The sequence below is a fragment of the Cyprinodon tularosa genome, unplaced genomic scaffold (assembly GCF_016077235.1).
Source record: "Cyprinodon tularosa strain WSP-4 unplaced genomic scaffold, ASM1607723v1 ctg619, whole genome shotgun sequence".
Classification (NCBI taxonomy): domain Eukaryota; kingdom Metazoa; phylum Chordata; class Actinopteri; order Cyprinodontiformes; family Cyprinodontidae; genus Cyprinodon; species Cyprinodon tularosa.
Window position 1 is genome coordinate 206,987 of NW_024039362.1, and position 19,628 is coordinate 226,614.

The window sequence follows — 19,628 nt, forward strand, 5'->3', positions numbered from 1 at the left end:
CATTCCTATACAATAAAGCCAAAAATTAAGACCTATAGGTCAGGTTATTTTTGCAAAAAGAAAAATCTCAGTATGCACCAGAAGTTAATATATTGATGAATTGTTTCTCCATAATATGCGGTCGAATTTTTTGGTCAACAGGCAAACACCGTTCCAATCAGAAACAAATTCCTGATAATTGCTTTCCACATTTCCCTATATTTCAGCTTAAAAGAAGGCAACATATTTGATTAGGGCAACATAAGTGAAAAGGTTATGCTACCCTATTGGTTGTAAACCTAATTTAACTATGGCCTTTCAGTAAAGGAATTCAAGTAACTGTAAGAAGATTTTTTCAATGTTTCAGAAAGAAGTAAAATGAATATAAATGAAATAATGTTTTAGAATCTATACATGCATTGTGAGAGAACACAATTAATCTATAGTTACTCTAATTGCCCCTTCTTTGTCTTATTCTTTTCTATTGATCAAAACTATTCTATAGTTGATAAGTTATTTGTACAAAAAACAAAAAAACAAACACATAGAAAATAAAGAATGGATGTAAATTAACCAGAGTTGTGCATCCCTAATTCATCCCAATAATATAAGAATGTGACTGAAATAAAAATGCAGGTAACTAGCCAGTTCATTGGCCAAGTGCTTCACCATCACTGTCATCCTCTTTATCATCACCATCATCCTGATCAATTGCAGCCAAAGACGATGGAACCAAGTTTTGCTTACAAAAATCCAAGTAGCTATAGTCAAAAAAAGAAGCACAAACCAAATTTAAAGCCATTCTTTTTAAAATCCATGTAAATTTTGGGCTAATAAAGAAAAATACAGCCCAAAACAGAAAACAGTACTTTGGTTCCACAATGCTTGACCACATCATCAACACCACATCGAATATGTGGCACGAAAGCCTCCACAAAACAAACTCCACAGCACTACCACCATGATCAACACCACCATTACCCCACCTATGTATGGGAGCCTCTAAATCCTACCCCTATATCTTGACCCCCTCGGAGCCGTACACGTTGTACCCCTCCCTATAAGTGGCTAGATTCTGGGTGCTGGGGGAGGGGCTGGGGCAGTGGGGGGGGCTAAGGTCCACCTTCATGCGCTTGGCTTCGGCCCTTGACTTGTAGCAGAACTCGACCAGGGCCACCAGCATGGCCAGGCCCAGGCCGCCCACCAGGATATAGAAGACTCCAGCCACGTTGGACAGGCTTAAAGCCTGAGATGACTTGTCCTGCAGGAAAGAGGAGCGAGGGAAGGATGGAGGAGTCAGGGTGATGGTGTAGTGGAAGAATTGTTGGAAATAAGATGGTCGGAAAAAAATATGGATGAATGGAAGGGAAAGTAGGAAAAAAAAGTAAAAATTAAGAGAAAAAAGGATGGAAAGACGAGAGAGGAGTGGTCAAGGTGATAAGAGTAGGGGTTAAACAAGGGGAAAAAACAGAGAGAATAAGGGAACAGTGAGTTAGACACTGGGAAACAGCAAAATAAATAATACTGTTAATATTCTATTGATAACATCTTATCTATGCCAATGAAAAAACATCACAGTAGTATTTGGACTGATCACATTACAAAATACTAGCTACAAGTTTCACTACTGCCACCACAACACTACAAAACACACTTAAACACGTTTATGACATAAGGACAACATTATAAACTGTGGAATATATCTAAAGTAATTTATGAGATTTAAATCATGTATAAATCAGTCAAACAATTTGTTTTTAATTAATAAACATCTTGGTAGTCTACTGCAAAATGTAGAGGGTCTTACGTGGTTATTATATTGTGTAAGTCTTTTAAATACTATCGAGTAAATGCAATGTAGAATATTTTCAATGTGATAGATTTCAATCAAATTATCAAATCAATTATCAAACCTATACAGATATAGAAATTGACCATTACAGTATCGGCCTGCAATGTCTTCCTAGTTAATTTGCTTTTATTCAAGATGAATAAAGTTTTAGCTATAGTTTAGCTTAAAAGGTGACCTCCTGCATGTACCTAAGAGATCATTATTGAAATGTAACAGGAAAAACAACTTTTTTCACTATTCCGTTAGAATTTGGATCTTTTACAATTTATTTTCAATATACATTTTTACTTATATTTTGACCAATGCAAGTTTTTTTTTTTTTTTTTATACATTTTAAAACTTCTACATTTTTCATGTTACAACCTCAAACTTTAAAGTCTTTTATTGGGGTTTATATAATAAGTTAACCTATCGGAAATGTGTGGTGTGCATATTCAACACTTTAACTTTTGCTACAATTAGAGCTCATATATTATTGCCCTAGCTGTATGGTAAAGGCTGTCGTTAATGTTGCAGGCTCTAACAAGTTTTCCATCAGAATTGTTCCATATTTACTTCATCAATGTTTCAGTTAACCTTGATCAGCTTTCCTGTCACTGCTAAATTAAAAAGTATGCTCATGGTATCATCCTGCCACCTCCATGTTTGACCATTGGAATGAGGTGTGTTCAGGTTGAAGTTTTAGATTTCCTTCACTCATTATATTTTGAATTTAGACAAATTGAAATATACAACAAAACAAAACACTGAAAAAGAGGTTTTTGTGTTCTTGTTCTTAGGACTTTGGTTCATTAATGAATTTTTTTTATGGTAGTCTTTCAAATAGGCTAAAATTTTTGGGTTCTTAACTAATATTTCTCTGTAGATATATTCTCTAACCTATACTTTGATTTCTGAAGCATTGGGTATCTTTTATAACCTAATCCTGCTAAAAGCTTCCCCAAGTCTACTCTTCATTTGTCTCATGGGTTCATTAGTCTCTGTGTAAATATAAAAAAAAAAATTATATTTTCTTATTGAGTAATTTCTAAAGCTAATGCTGCTGGATTTTATATAAGAACGTAGGACGGGGGATGAATACAATAACACACGACCATTTTTCATTGCTAAAATTGTTTGGAAAAGCCTTTTTTCGTTTGACTTCAAACGTATATGCTTAATTATTTTTGATATACTTTAGAAAATTCAATTGAAACTATTTTAAGTTTTCGTTTATAACATTAAAAAATATCAAGAAGCTTGTGGGGTATTTTTGGAATATACTGTAAGTAATGGCCTGCAGTAGCAATTAGCCTCAGATTGTTTATTTAAATTGCTAAGAAGTTTGGTTTTCTGAAATAATAATAAAAAAACTATTGAACTCATAAAGAAAACCATTACTAAAAATAATAGAAGCAATGCAAAGTTCCCCTAGCCTATACTACCGTATATTAGATAAAATCATGGGAAGTTAACTATAAACAGCTTTATTTCAAATAATGGATGTTTCAATGCATTAGATCTAATCTAAGAAAAAATAGAAATTACCGGTATGAAAGTTAGGAATTTCTGTAAGTGTAATTAAAATGGAGTGCCACAGACTGCTGCAGAAACTAATCAAATATGTGTTATAATTCAACATTAATTACATCTGGTAAAAACAAACAGAAGGCATTAGGATTCGTAAGAACGATATGTAAATTGTTTTGCCAAGCATGCTTCTTATTTATTTTTGACCAATCAGGATAGTTTCGAATAAAGCTACTTCTAAGGCAGTAGTAGCAGTAATCTGAAGCGTATTTTCAGGCTAGCGTTCTGCAGGCCATAGCAGCGTGAGACTGACCTTACTTCCAGAGTCCTTGGGTCCACACTCTCCCTTGTCATACCACCATTTGTTTTTCAGTTTGTCTAAGACGCCTGCTTCGCTCAGTTTCAAAACTGCAAGGTTTACCGGGGTTCTTTGCGTGTAAAAATAACATAAATAACATCATAGGTCATGTTATTTTATGTTATTATGGTATTATACATTTGCATTGAACATCTCAAGTCACATAAAATACTCTGATGTACATACAGGTGACCGAGCATGGATCCCACTGAGTACATGTGTGTAAGCTCGTTTAAGGAGGGGCTGGGGGGGTTACAAGGAGCTAAGTCGAGCTACAGACATATGAGTGGGACCCACCTTTGTCACTCGTGGTAACACATTTATTCCGCCCCTGCTGTTAACAAAATGAAAAAGAGGAAGATGCTGTCAAGACAGGACTATTAGAATGAGACTAGCTCTATCCTTGTATTTACAGATCGAATTCCAGATTTCCAACATAAACTATGGAAGTTAAGATTTATTAAACTAAAATTTTTGATATGTTAAAATTTAGTCAGTGCTGTGCTTTGCATATGGCTTTGCTACAATGCAATGCCGAAGTCGAAAACTTGAGTACAGACCAAAGTATCAAAGTCTGATTGCATTTAACAGTAGCTGTAAAAACGTCTTTTGTACCATAGCTGAACTGTTGAAGCTTTCACATATAACAGAAAGTAGTGCAACATCTTCTGTTAATAGATTAGACTGGCACCCAACATTATGTGGGAACACTTCCAAGATGTTGGATTTATATGGCTTTGCTGCGCCTCCATATATTCCATTAAGTCGGTGATGCACCAGGTCTGTCATTATTGTATAACTAATTGAAATGCAATAATATGGTCATACTAATGTTATGTTTTTGGGAAAATTGGTTAAAACAAGCATAGAAAAAAAACACAGGGAGCTAAGTTTAAACTATTGCTGGTTATTATGTTAAAACTAACTTTAAAGAGTAATATGCAATTGGATTGCTATCAAATTAGTCAACAATTGCTAAGCACAATATTGGTGTCTGTTATATTTTACTTATTTCCAAATTATATTAAGATTGAAATTATTTTCTTTTTAAATAAACACTAAATAACTCATTGCTTGCCTTTATGTTCAGGTGCATCGTAAATGCTGAAGGAATTTGCTGTCAATATTTCCACATTACATCCAATTGCAGCATACAGTCTGACGCCTGCGGTTTGAAGTATGTTGAACCTAGTCATGTTTCAAATGTATCATACGCATGCAGGCACTTTTGACCAACTTTACATTAGCTACATGAGTAAGATTAACAGGAAAAATAGAATACTATCTATTTTACATATGAATCAGTTCCACATGCGCAGATAAGTACCTACTTTTTTCCTGTAATTTTCACCTTTAAAAAAAAAACAGTTTTCCAACCTAATAAGTAAAAAAGCTCACATTATGCAATCATTACATTAAATTTTGTCTGTCTCATTTTCATAGAGCTGCCACTAGGTGGATAATATTCCTGTCTTAACAGTAATCACTCTTTTTCTGTACTTAAACCCATCTTCCAAACCTTTTTTCATTTTTTTGCTATTTCCAATTTAGATTTTTTTTAGGAAGGCAAGAGTAAAATTATACAACAATGTTTTTCGATGATTTAATACAGGATTTGTTAAGAATCCTGTCTGCTGGAAGGTAGTCAAAATTATTTATATAAATGGATACTTTTTGAAATACCTTCTTTTTTTCCAAAAGGTCCTTCTTAAAACTGCAAAGTAATGGTTATCTTTCAAATTTTTATTTCAGTATCTGAATATCTTTGATGGTGTTTAGTATCTTAGATTACAGGGTTTTATGTTTCTGCTCCCTGTACGGTCTATAAACCCTTTGGCAGGGCGGATGCATGTGTTACACTCTCCAAGGACAGGGGCCTTCGCAAGCTACTGTAACTTGTGAGTGGCCCCTGTTGTCAAGTAGTTGGGGAGGGGCGGGTGGGGCAGACAGAGAGGGCTAACCTTGGAATCCCCTCCCCCGCTGCCACATTCTCCTTTGTCATACCACCACTTGTTTTTCAATTTGTCCAACAGGCCCTGCTCGTTGAGTTTTAGCACGGCCAGGTTGACCGCATTTCTTTAAGTAAAAAAGGAGGGACAGATAACATAGTTTGGTCAGAGCAGAGGATGGAAGGACAAACAGACAAGATGGATGGAAACCAAAGCCATGAGGAGAATGAAAAAGGGAAGAGAATGGGAGGACGCATGGGGAGGATAAATCAAGAGGGTCTAAAGGCATAAAAGTGAACTAATGGGGGAGATGCACCCCAAAAAACTCTGCCTCCTATGAATTTTTAACCCATGTTCGACTAAGTTATACAGTTTTGCTGTTATTTTTATTTTTTTTTAATTGTTTTTTGTTTTGTTGTCTCATCTTTTCCTGGTTTTCAGCATTTACTTTCCAGGGGTTGCATCAAAAAGCTGTAGACTGCATGAGTAAACTGAGATAACCATATCTCTGCAGCCTGCGGATGGTGCTCTTGTCCACCTCTAGTTTCTCTGCTGAGCTGCACAGATGAGAACTGCAACAATCACTCACAATACAGAGCCCACTGACCTTCAAACTAAATCCACAGAGACAAGGCTAAATATCTGACATTCTTGGAATGTATGCAAAGGAATTTTTGTCTCTTCTAAATCACCTGGGAATTTTGTATGTCTGGCATATTATTTGTGTATGCATTGCTTATTAAGATCCATAATGAAAGTGGCTCCAGCTAAGAAAAATTGTGCAAATTTATTCCATGCATTCCCTATTTGCAGTGGCTCACTAAAGTTTATATTATGTCTGTTAAGTTTGTTTTTCATTTCTAAAATTGTTATTTGGCCTCATTATTTTCTGCATGAGTAAAAAACAATACATTATATAAAAAAAATCCTAACAATAGTCTGTACACAAATAAGGTTAATAAAAAAAATGTTCCTTCATCAGTGGAATTTACTTAACATTTTGCTCATTTGCATTCTTAAGATAAAACAATAATGCCCACGCTTGTTACAAATGATCAAAATACTCTCTTTGTACCTGTTTATCAGTAGTAAAAGGTACAGCATAAAATAAGACCGAGGAAGAATAGTAACAGTTCCCAATACATTAATTAGAGAAAAAATTGAAATACTATATGCATTGCCAAACTGGATATTTCACCAAAATGATGATGAATTGATCAGACTGACGCTCGTCTGGGATGCTGTCTAGAATGAATTTCTGCCACATACTTCTCTGATGTACATTTGACATTATTCTCAATTAATACATGGCCTAAGAGTTGGGATGCAAGATAAAATGATTGCATCCCACATTAAACATCGAAACCTCACTGAAACTTCCCAAACCTTCTAGGAGAGTTGGGGTGTGATGAAATCAGACTTGAAAAAAGCAGTGATCAGTGTGTTCGGGCATATATTTCCAAATCAACAAAATAAAATGATTTGTTGAAAGATAATTACCCTAACCTCAAAATGTTGGAATGATCTAGCCAGTCCTGAATTTCCCTGCTGAGAAAATAGGAGGGGTTCTCCTAAAGAGGGCTAAAAATGTGATAGCTTTGGAGATTTTATGATCTTTTCTAAGGTATAGATAACACTGCCAATTCTAAATGTGAGATGCTAAAAAAACTCCTACAAGAAAAACTAAAATTAAATTCAACTACCGTAAGTATTCAATGCCATTAATGCAACAGAGTTACCATGGTTTTTCACTTTTTCCATTCTCGGTGCAGGAGATCTGCTTTTCACTTGAATTGTACCAATTGTAGCAATTTGCAAATATACTGACAAAAAGCTTTCAACGTACATTCGTTTTTCATTAGAAAAAACTTACATTATAATTGTGGAAGGGGTACTTTAAGAGTCCCTGTGCAATAGATGGATTTGATACTTTGGTTCCATTACTGTTGTCCTAAAAAAATATGCCACTAAAATATGTTACAGATAACTTTGAGAATATACAGTGACATACTGAGATTCGTAAAGTACCAGCCTACATGATTTCAGGTTTTCTGATTTTACTGCATACCTAGAGTCTTATCTTAGAACCAGATGGTCCAGTTCAAGGTTGTCCTATGCTGGGACTTGAGAGTTGGTGAATAAGCAAAAAAAAAAAAGAAAGTCCTCATTGAAGGTATCCAAGTAAAAGTAAAAAGGAGATGTAGGGAGACAGTGTTCTTTGGGGGGATTCTCTACAAGCTGTGATATATCAACATAGGGGGTATGGGTGAAAACAATTCAAACATATCATAATCAGAAAAGAAAAACATTATGGTTACTCATCAGTTTTCATTACAGCAGTTAAAAAAGCAGAACATCTCAACTGACATATCAATTCTATACATATTTATGCCTATTGTCAACATGGTATAGTCAAGAAAGTCTTGCCAATAGTAAACCAAGAGGAGAGGAAGACTCAAACTTAGGCACACTCCCTGCCACATGAGACTGAAAGAGCGTACGTTCTATTAACCAACAGGAACCAAAGACAACAGTGGATGGTTTTTGAAATAAGTCCTAAAGGGGCATAAACAGTAACATTTCCACATGCTGTCAATGACTTTTCCCTCATAAGTATAAAAGATTTTAAATCAGGAGGTGAAGTGCAGGGAGGATGTGGTCTTAAATATCTTTGCATCAGAAGTTATTTTGTAGGGGGTCAGGGTGTGCTTGTGTGAGTATGTGTAGGGGGGGAGTTATAGTACAGGACTTAATACTGATGTAGAGTTTATGTTGTTGCCTTTCACTTGGCAAATCTGTAATCATGACAATATTAGTTGGAGGAGCAGAAGAGAGAGCAGCTGGTCAAATTTCTTTCATTATTTATTGAAATTTAAATAAAATGATAAAGTTCTTATGGTTTAAAGCTTTTTGGACTCCAGACCAAAATAAATTTACATCTCTTAAAAGCAACAGTTACAATTCAACAGAGATGGGAAGTAACGAAGTACAAATACTTCGTTACTGTACTCAAGTAGATTTTTCTGATATTTTTACTTTACTTTACTACTTATTTTTATGGCGACTTTTTACTTCTACTCCTTACATTTTTACACAAATATCTGTACTTTCTACTCCTTACATTTTAAAAAATTGAATAATTTCAATGGAGTTACCGTTATTATTTTTCACGTCATCAATACCAAATTCAATCTAATTGGATGGGAATCTACGTTGCATTTGACGCACCACTACAAGATGAATCGACAGATTCGGCGGTATTCATTCGCGGCAAATCATTGCAGCTTGGTGGCGGTGGCGTTAGCATAGTAGTATGGACGACGAGATGATTGAAAATGAACACAACGGAGATCTAGTCCTATTGGCAGACATCCATTTAAAATGTAGGCAACGGCATGAAAAAAGTGGTTTCTACTTTTACTTTTATACTTTAAGTAAATTTACAAGCCTGTACTTTGTTACTTTTACTTGAGTAAAGAAGTTTAATCAGTACTTCCACTTTTACCAGAGTATTTTTTAACACAAGTCTCTGTACTTTTACTCAAGTACGGAAAGTGAGTACTTTTGCCATCTCTGCAATTCAATAGATGCTATTTCAGTCTACACTCACTGGCCACTTTATTAGGTACACCTGTCCAACTGCTCATTAACACTTAATTTCTAAGCAGCCAATCACATGGCGGCAACTCAGTGCATTTAGACATGTAGACATGGTCAAGACAATCTCCTGCAGTTCAAACCGAGCATCAGTATGGGGAAGAAAGGTTGATTTGAGTGACTTTGAACATGGCATGATTGTTGGTGCCAGAAGGGCTGGTCTGAGTATTTCAGAAACTGCTGATCTACTGGGATTTTCACGCACAACCATCTCTAGGGTTTACAGAGAATGGTCCGTAAAAGAAAAAACATCCAGTGAGCGGCAGTTCTGTGGGCAGAAAAGCCTTGTTGATGCCAGAGGTCAGAGGAGAATGGCCAGACTGGTTCGAGCTAATAGGAGGGCAACAGTGACTCAAATAACCACCCGTTACAACCAAGGTGGGCAGAAGAGCATCTCTGAACGCACAGTACATCCAACTTTGAGGCAGATGGGCTACAGCAGCAGAAGACCACCCCGGGTGCCATTCCTTTCAGCTAAGAACAGGAAACTGAGGCTACAATTTGCACAAGCTCATCGAAATTGGACAATAGAAGATTGGAAAAACGTTGCCTGGTCTGATGAGTCTCGATTTCTGCTTCGACATTCGGATGGTAGGGTCAGAATTTGGCGTCTACAACATGAAAGCATGAATCCATCCTGCCTTGTATCAACGGTTCAGGCTGGTGGTGGTGGTGTCATGGTGTGGGGAATATTTTCTTGGCACTCTTTGGGCCCCTTGGTACCAATTGAGCATCGTTGCAACGCCACAGCCTACCTGAGTATTGTTGCTGACCATGTCCATCCCTTTATGACCACAATGTACCCAACTTCTGATGGCTACTTTCAGCAGGATAATGCGCCATGTCATAAAGCTGGAATGATCTCAGACTGGTTTCTTGAACATGACAATGAGTTCACTGTACTCAAATGGCCTCCACAGTCACCAGATCTCAATCCAATAGAGCATCTTTGGGATGTGGTGGAACGGGAGATTCGCATCATGGATGTGCAGCTGACAAATCTGCGGCAACTGTGTGATGCCATCATGTCAATATGGACCAAACTCCCTGAGGAATGCTTCTAGCACCTTGTTGAATTTATGCCACAAAGAATTGAGGCAGTTCCGAAGGCAAAAGGGGGTCCAACCCGTTACTAGCATGGGGTACCTAATTAAGTGGCCGGTGAGTGTATAGTTCTAATTTAGGTTTAACTCAGTCCTAAAACTTCGTTTCTATAACATATACAAACCTAAGACAATCAGCTCAATATTTTGATAATTATAAGATCTAGTAGTTAAGGCATGGATTTAACCAAAGAAATGAACCTAAAGTTTAAAGATAACTTATGTTCAGTTGAACCACAAAATGCAGACAGGATAAGTTAATGTAAATGCTTTTTTATTTAAGTTTTTCTGTCTGTGATGGCTTATGAAAACATTAAAAGAGACTTTTTTATTTACAATGTCATAGAAAAAACACTGACTGTGATTCTAGGGAGACACGGGTCACATTCAGATCTGCCACTCACATCTATCCTGGGTGATCTGATCATGCCCTGCAGGAACTGGATACAGACATGAAGCCATTCAAAGCCCGCTGAGAACAGTTTGGCTTCAGCCACCTTCTAAGTTGGACTCAGACAATTTATCAACATCAGTTGGGAAGCCTGAAAGGGATGCATCCTGAGACACAGTGCATGACTACCCACTGACTTAGTGTCTCTTCTTTTAATAAGAAAAGACTCACTGCTGATGTTTTTTTTTTTATTGTCTTAATTGTTTGTTTATTAATTCCATTAAGGTCTATTTTCATTTTTACATAAATAGAGTCAGTTTATTCTTAACTGATCTCCATCATGTTTGACCAACTGCAGGTTTAAACACAAAGAAAAGCATAATCTTTGTCAACAATCTTTGTCTCTAGATGTGCAAAGCTCATTGAGACAAACATCAAAAGACTTAAAGCTGTAAATCAGCATCATTAAGGCTGAGTGAAAATGCATTCAGATTTTTATTCATAAATAGTTTTTGAAAACTATGTGTATTTTCCCAACCAACTCAGTATAGTACACTAACTTGTGTTGATCTGTCAAACTAATTCCAAATAAACACAAAGATTTTGGGGATTTTAATGTGGCAAAGATAAAAAGTTAAATGAATATGACCTCTTGTGTTACCAAAATGCCTTTATAAATAATACAGGATTTTTTTGCTAAAATTATCTATTATTTGTTCACAGTTTTTAAGAATTGTAAGGAAACATAATGTTAGGGCTTCTTTAGAACTAGATTTGGCAACTAGCCTGGAATGAGTTTGTTTTCTCTGCAATGCTGTGTCATATTTGCTCTGACTGTCTTCAGCGCTGACCCTACCCACAAGCACACCATATAAAAACTGCTCTATTTTAATAAAGGAAATATTCAATAAAACGATTAGCTTTTAGCACATCTTTACAAAGTACTATACGTTGTGTACGCTGCAAATTTGTTTAGAAATACCCTTCTGGTAACAGAAGGCGATGGGGTGTTTTACTGCTGTGGGTTTACAGTAGTTAAAAGTCTTTGATGTCTTTATGCTCAAGTTGAGCAAAAACCCTTTATGTTCCACTTCTTTTACCATATGGTGGGAAAGTAGCTCGTTGGCACAATTATAGTCTTTTAACATACAAATTGCAGCTTAGGTGGAGCAAAACATTTTTAAGAAATAACATAGTCTAGATCAGCGGTCCCCAACCACCGGGCCGCGGACCGGTACCGGTCCGTGGGTCATTTGGTACCGGGCCGCACAGAAAAAAGTATATATATATGGACGATCAGAGTCTGAGTGATGTTTTATTTTGAAAAATATACAAAATTGCAGTTTTCTCTCCCAATTACGTCAGTCGGTGCATCTGTGCCTCTTGACACAGGTTAATTCAGTTCAAGACTCATCCTATCTATAACATCCTATATTTGTGAAGCAGGATTTTCTGCGGTTACAGCGACCATAACAAAGCTATGGAGCAGACTGGACATCAGGAGCACACTTCGTCTGTCATTTTCTCCGATTACGCCTAGATGGGACCGGCTTGTTGCTTTATTTTTATGCTGTTTGTATTTGATTTTATGCCAGTCGTATCATTTTACTTGATCGTATCCCCCCCACCCTCCCAGCCGGTCCGTGAAAATATTGTCTGACATATAGCGGTCCGTGGTGCAAAAAAGGTTGGGGACCGCTGGTCTAGATGACAGAATTTACTGGGGATCTTACATCCATTAATAGTATTAAAGAAAACCAGAAAAGAATTGTAGCTATATGTTATTTTGCCTGGAAAATCAGGTAATTCAGTTTTACTGCTATTTGAATATTAATATTTAAAGGGCTTCATTGGCATCTGCAGCTGCGAGGACCCAAGTCAATTTCAGGTATAAAAAGAGAAACAATGTGAAGTTCAACATTTCTTTGTAACAATAAAACTCTATCTTGGTAATAATGAAATTAAGGCCCTGAATATGTTTCTAACACACAGTCGTGTAGCGAGTGAGCTCAGTTGCCATTGACATTTTTTCATTAGTTTGGTTTCATTAATCAAATAAAAGCATATATTTTATGGCTTCACATTGTGTTAAATAAAAATATGTTATTAAAGGGATGTAGATCACTTAAATATTAAACACAGACCAATTCCAAGTATTTTTGTAAGAAAACAATTTGGTAGAAAAATCCTGTAAATATATCTGCAGTAGTTAATAATTGAAACATTGCAGGACAAATGTACAACCAACTTTCTACAAGTGATAGATGATTTTAGTTTTCTTTCTTTATTTGTGAATTGTCTCTTTGTCAACAGACTTTTATTGAGCAGGGCTGTAAGGAAGGCATCGGACTGCTATAAATAAACATGTTGAAATGCTCCTTTTATTTGTATTTACTATTTAAATGATCTATGATATGATATTTTTGAGGTATTCCAGTCAATTCCAATTCCAGCCCCTTGAGCAATTTGTACCTTCATTTTGCTTGGTATATATTTCTATTTTATAATACATTGCTTACAATTCTGACCTGAAAATAATCCTTTTTATATAACTATACTTAATCCCAAGGGCCCACTGATGGGCTCCCGAGGCTTAAGACTCCCATAGGTTTTAGTCTAGGTCAACTGTTGTGGGTTAAACTACGTTGATTGTAGTTAATTATTTTTAATATTAAGAATTGTGATGAATGCAAAACCTCAAGTATAATTCAGTTATTTTATGTTCATTTTTTTCAGTCAGTTATTAAATATTATACTGTAAATTTACTTTTAAAACAGATTTGAGAAAAATACTAAGCTTTCTCATGGAACAGTACAAATTGCAAAGGCATAAAATGGCCAAGAGGGAAAAAGACATCCATTTCTGATTTGTAGCGAGAAATCAACTTTCTCCAAAATATAACCAAAGCTTTTTAGTCGTTCACACATTCAGCCAACAATTTAAATAGATTTCATGCTGTCCTAAACTCTGTTCACTTGTATTGTGGACTCATGTTAACAAGTAAGAGAAGTACAGGACTGAAATGGGGTATATTGCCAAAATAAAAAGAACAACTGTAGTTATAACCAGTTGCTTTCTCATTCATTTCCTCTATCTCAAATACATTTTTGTTAAATCAAATGTTTACATATTGGTTGATAAAGTATATTGCATTAAAAATAATGTGATATTTAAGTTGCCCATTTGGCTTTTTTAATGTACCAATCTATGTGATTAAGAGAATCAATATTATGCTTCTTTGCATTTGTAACAATTTTGATACAGGAAGCCTGGATAGCTTTGCTCACTAGTCCCCCCATTGACAGGGCCCCTCAGTTCTTTGTTTCCTGATAGTCTATAAATTCCCCCCGTGTGGCTCTAGAGAAAGTGTCACATGTCTGAGTTTCTACCCCTCCTCATGGAAAATTTCTGCAAATATATGTATTATATTCTAATAACATTCAACATCATATTCATGGAAAACACAATAAAGACAGCAGACAAATGGACAAGGTTACCTGGAAGTTGGCCCTATGGAAAAAAGAGGTATGGTTGACAGTGCAACAAAGGTAAGGACCACAGATGAGAGTATGGATAACAGTGACACCGGACAAAGAAAGAAAGGACATGCCTTAAATCAAAAGAGAGGTTGCAGAAAAGGACTAGTACAGCAAAAACACTGACAGAAACAATAACATAATACAAAAACATAAAACAAGACAGAAATTAAAGCAAAAGAGAAAGCATGATGACATAATTACTTTTAAAACATTTATTTGTCACTGCTGCCAAGTGCAACTACTGCATAAAGTTAGAGTTAACTTATAATATATCTAGTTTAATTTCTTCAAATGATACTAATGATCCAATTGTAAATTTTGATGTCTAAAAGCCTGCAACCTGTCAGCAGTGTCAGTCCAATTAATGTGTGGGTTAAAAGGCACAGCAGGGTAGGTGGAATATTGCAGCAATAGTACAGCCTCAGCGTTGCTACTGTTTCCTATTGTTACACTATTCCACCCACCTTAACTGTGAGCCTTTCGGTGTGGCAATGCCATATCCCTTGGAGTCCAGATTTCCTCCCACTTTCATAGTGTCACAAGGCTTTCGCTGCTCCGTGTATTCGTTCATGGTAGACTCCAAGAGGAAGGCGTACTTCCCCTTGGACTTGCGCACTCTTGCCACTCCCTCCGCTGTTGTTTTGGTGAAGACGGAGGGCTCAGCTGACTTCATGTAAGACCACATCTTCTCATAAACAGCTATCTTGGACCTCTGGGGTGAAGCAGGTTGGGAGGAAAGAGAAAGGGTGGTTTTTTGAAGGTACAAACAAAGACTTTGACATGGAAAATTAACAATGACAAAATGCTCAAACGTTGAATTTACTCCGTAAATTTGAAAATTGTGGACCGCCACACAGTGAGGAGCCTTTTGTCCCCACTAGGTCTGATGGTTCTAAGGAGGTCAGTAAATATACCAAAAACAGTCCTAAATAGCTAACATAAACAGGTGCACACATCAATATTATGTTGCCATGTTTTATGGGGACCTTTCATTGACTTTCAATCATTTATATTGCCTAACCCAGGCCATTACCCAAACCCTAACCACTTCCAACATTTACCTTACCCTAACCTTAACTGGATTCACACCTTAGATCTAAACCCTAGCCCATGAAGTTTCTCTATTTAGTTAACTGGTCCCCACAAGTACCTTTAAGTCCCAACAATGCATCATATTTTACCCAATCTGGCGTTACCCTCTTCCTACATGGAAACAAAAACACGTTCATTACTACCCCAACAGTCTTATAAATGTTTTCCCCCACAATATCTATATTCATATATTAACACAGACCATTTTTAAACAGCCCATTCAAACAATATAACACTGACAATGATGCTGCTGAAAAATGCTGTCCAATGAAATGTTCTTTCATTCTGTTCAATGACAATAAACTCCTCCTTTAATATATCACTAAATAATTTTATTAATCATAATCCAAATGTAATGTTTATTTATTTATTCTATTTTCTGTAATTGATTTTTTTATTCTTATTTGTCACACATTAGTATTTGATTACAAAATGTTATTGTGATGTATGCCTCTAATTAATTATCTAGATTTTTAGCTACATTCCACTATCAATTTGTCCTTTTCATTTTAGCTGATATGATGCTCAAGGTTAGAGGGATAAAGCAGCTGTCTACTAAACAGGATAACTTGTATTCAAATCCCAGCAGTAACCTTTGGGGAGTGATAGACTTGTGGATAGAGAGTGGTATTGGAGATGCTACAGTGACACTGGTGCAAAACAATAACTGCCAGTCCTTAAGCAAAACAGCTTCCTTTTTGGTTTGAAATATACAGGAGCTGTTCTAATCTTCCCGTGTCTGACTTGTCTCTGCCTTAGCAGTTTTTATTTTATTTTATTTACACATTTGGCTACATCCTTCATCAAATAAAGACATGACCAGTTCCTCTGACAGGTGATGGAGGAAGGCTCTCCATCATACAGCAGCATCTAAGAGTCATTGGGAATTACTGTATTGACTAGAAGGGTTTCAAGTAGTAGCATATGACATAGTCTTTGTGAACCAGGACTTAGCCAGACAATGCTCCCCATGAGAGAGCAACCTACTGCTCTCTAAGGGATGAGATACATGCAAAATACACAATGTCCTAGAATGTAAAAATTGCAATATAAACTAAACAGGATTATTATCGAGATATATCTGTAATGTATTAATAAGAAGTAGTGCCTAAAAGCAAAGTGGAAAGAAAACTACATTGTTTTCAAAAGTTTGGTATTGACATGTGCTGTTTAATGTAATAGCGGGAAGTAAAACCCAGTGCAACCAAATACCTTTAGAAATTATTTTGTCATTAAATAGAGACCACCTGTCTTTTACTGAATTTCTTGAGTAAAACCAGCTGTACTATGAAGACCCCACAGGTTTGTTGCAGCTAGAAGCCTCAAAATAACTTTTGAGGGGCTACACAGATCCATAGGTAGTGGGGGAGAACCTAACCCTACAGTAACCCTCTGCAGACAACTATTAAAACTGAAACACAATACTGCAGTTCAACTCTATTAGCTCTGATGCAATTTTCTTTGTTATACTGGCTACATATAGGCTCCCTCTAAGGACCATGCAAGTTCAAGTATTCATCGGGGAGTATGTCCCAAAAATTCCAATAGCATAAACAAGCAGGGTAGTAAACATAAATCTGTAGTTCTTACTATGTAACAGATTCATAGGAAATTAATGCTTCACTTTCTTTGTGCTCCTAATCTCCCACTATGGGTAAGTATACAGCTGATTGAAAGGCTTTATTAATTGTGTATGTGCACGTCCAAGTGTGCCAATGTTGCTATATATGACCTGTGTATTTCCATATGAACTGGGCCAACATGGTTACTTTGTTGTTTAGAGATTTTACTTTTTATTTTTCACGAAGCAGACATGCTTTACATTGTCACTGTGTTTCTCTTCCTGTTTGACTGAAGACATTTAGGCCAAATTACTGTGTAGGTCCAACCAAGATAGACCAGGTGTCTACCTCTGTGCAAGCACATTTGCAGCGAATTGTGGGTGATCTGGCCAGCCCCATTAATTTCAATCAGATGTAACTGAATATGATTTGGTTTTCTGTAGGCACAGATTCAAAATCTTGTCCTGTGTTTTGGCCTTTAGTTGTGCACTCCCCACCTCTGGCCTCTATTGGAAAAAGTAATTGGAGAAATAATAATACGCTCTACAAGACACAATGAACCCTGTTTAAAGCTACAGTGTGTAATTTTCAGCGACATCTAACGTCCAGACTGCAGACCGCAGCAACATGAACATCTCCCCCCCACCGCTTCTCCCCCCCAACAGTACGGCGAGCGTTACGGGACAAAATGTCTTCCACGACGTCCACATCACCTACCTTCTCAAGTGATGAGGTTTGTTTACATAGATAATTTTACAGATAGTATTTCATTAGTCTGTGTAGGGTATAGATTTCATGTAGACTTAAGATAATAAATATACCCGTTATTTTTTCTACATCGTTGTGACGTTTTGGTGAGCTGCTTTGCATGGTGATATAAACAGACAAAGTAATTGTAGTCATTAGTTTAACAGCGAGATTGTGTTCGCTGGAAGAATATATATTCCCCGTTTACAGAGTCCAAGTCATTTTGGTGGCACGGGGGTTACAAGGCGAGGAAGAGGGCGAGGGCAGGGAGGCCGTGCAGCTAGGGCCAGGCGAGGGAGGGGTGCCAGCGGGGTGAGAGCAGAGGAGGAAAGGCTTGAAGATCTCCAAAGGAGCCGGACAGAAGTAACCGAGGTATATATCCAGAAAATTATTTTACAGAAAATTACTGAATCATTACCTATGAAACGTCAGGGACGTTGCTGAATAAGTATACTGGAGAGTAGCAGCATCATCACGCAGCATGTTATTGTTTTAGACAGGTCTGAGCATCCTGTACTCCAAAAACTGCAGTGATATTAGACAATTGTGTGTGTAGGATTAATTACCTGTCCAAGAGAAAACTGGCAACTTGAGCGTCACTTTGAAAACCTTTTTCCTCCATCAGTGACTTCCATCGTGTAAATGCCGTGCCAATGTTGATCCGTATTTTTTGTCGTTTCTTATCATGCTTGCGTTTATTCTCGTCGTGTTTCCGCTTCTTAGATGACGGGGGTTCGGTGTCCGCCGCTTTTCGTTGTGCCTACAGATCATGCCTACAGAGTAGGCATGATCCTCCATTCGTCTGATGTTTGGCCACACAGTGCCAAACAGTTTGCAAAGTCACTCACGCCTGCCGCCTTGTTCACCTTTCTTGTTACTGATGCGCAGTATACCTGCTTCTTCTTCTTCTTTGGTTTCAGGCAGACTAAACGCTTCTCAGGCATAATACTGCCATCTACTGTTCAGTACCGTCTCAGTTAATCTCTCTCAACTTGCCGTAGTTATTTTCGAGCGTCATGGGAGATCTCGCAATCGCTAGTTTGTTGCCTCTGCGCTTGCCGTAGCGCAAAGATGTCAGCCTCCATGGCTGCGAGACCCGCTCCTATGTAATTATAAATAACGAATTCTAAGGCAACGCAAATATTATGGTTAAAAGGCTGAGCTCATAGGTGATGATAAATAACATAGTTATGTATAATATATTAAATTTCTGACTTTATATGCCTGTAATTATTACACACTGTAGGTTTAAAGTTTGCACAAGTTACACTTCAGAATCTCAGGCTGATTGTGAAGACATCTCGAATTTTTTAAATGGTCTCAGTCTTCCCAGTCTTTCACCAGATCTGAGGAAGAAATTAGAAGAACCTATATCCCAGGCAGAAATATCACTAGCTATTTCCCCGCTGCAGTCGGGTAAGTATCCGGCCCCTGATGGCCTCCCAGCAGAATTTCTAAAGAAATTTCCCTTGCTGCTTTGCCCATTCTTATGTCCAGTTCTCTCAGAATCCTGCAGACAACATTCCCTTCCTCCTTCATTTTTTGGGGCGTGTATCACTCTTATTGCCAAAAAGAAAAAGACCCAACGAAATGTGCCTCCTGTAGACCTAGCTCTCTTCTGAACACAGATGCTAAAATTCTAGCCAAGGTCATTGCGCACAGATTGGAAAACTCCCTTCCCACGATCATATGCAAAGACCACACAGGCTTTATTAAGGGCAGGCAGTCCTACTTTAATATAAGAAGACTGTTTAACCTTATTTAATCGGCCTCTGAAGATGTCCTTCAATGCATTGTTTCTCTCGATGCAGAGAAAGCATTTGACCGTGTTGAATGGGTCTACCAGTTAACTGGGCTGATCAAATTTTGTTTTGGTTCAGATTTTACTT

The 19,628-nt window shown here is 37.1% G+C and overlaps 1 protein-coding gene across 6 annotated transcripts in view; it reads right to left on the bottom strand.

The window, feature by feature from the left end:
- Positions 1 to 19,628, bottom strand: part of gria4a (glutamate receptor, ionotropic, AMPA 4a) — a 164,909-nt gene that overhangs the window by 8,334 nt on the left and 136,947 nt on the right. The window contains exons 15-18 of one of the 6 annotated variants that reach the window (XM_038307706.1): positions 14,803 to 15,050; positions 5,660 to 5,774; positions 3,654 to 3,768; positions 1,105 to 1,240 (exon numbers count right to left, since the gene is read on the bottom strand). In XM_038307706.1, coding sequence (XP_038163634.1) covers positions 3,691 to 3,768; positions 5,660 to 5,774; positions 14,803 to 15,050 — 441 coding nt within the window. In that variant the 3' untranslated portion in view covers positions 1,105 to 1,240; positions 3,654 to 3,690. Of the gene's footprint in view, positions 1 to 965; positions 1,241 to 3,653; positions 3,769 to 5,659; positions 5,775 to 14,802; positions 15,051 to 19,628 lie in introns of those variants that run through there. The other 5 variants (XM_038307702.1, XM_038307701.1, XM_038307703.1 and 2 more) reach the window with 5 other exon arrangements.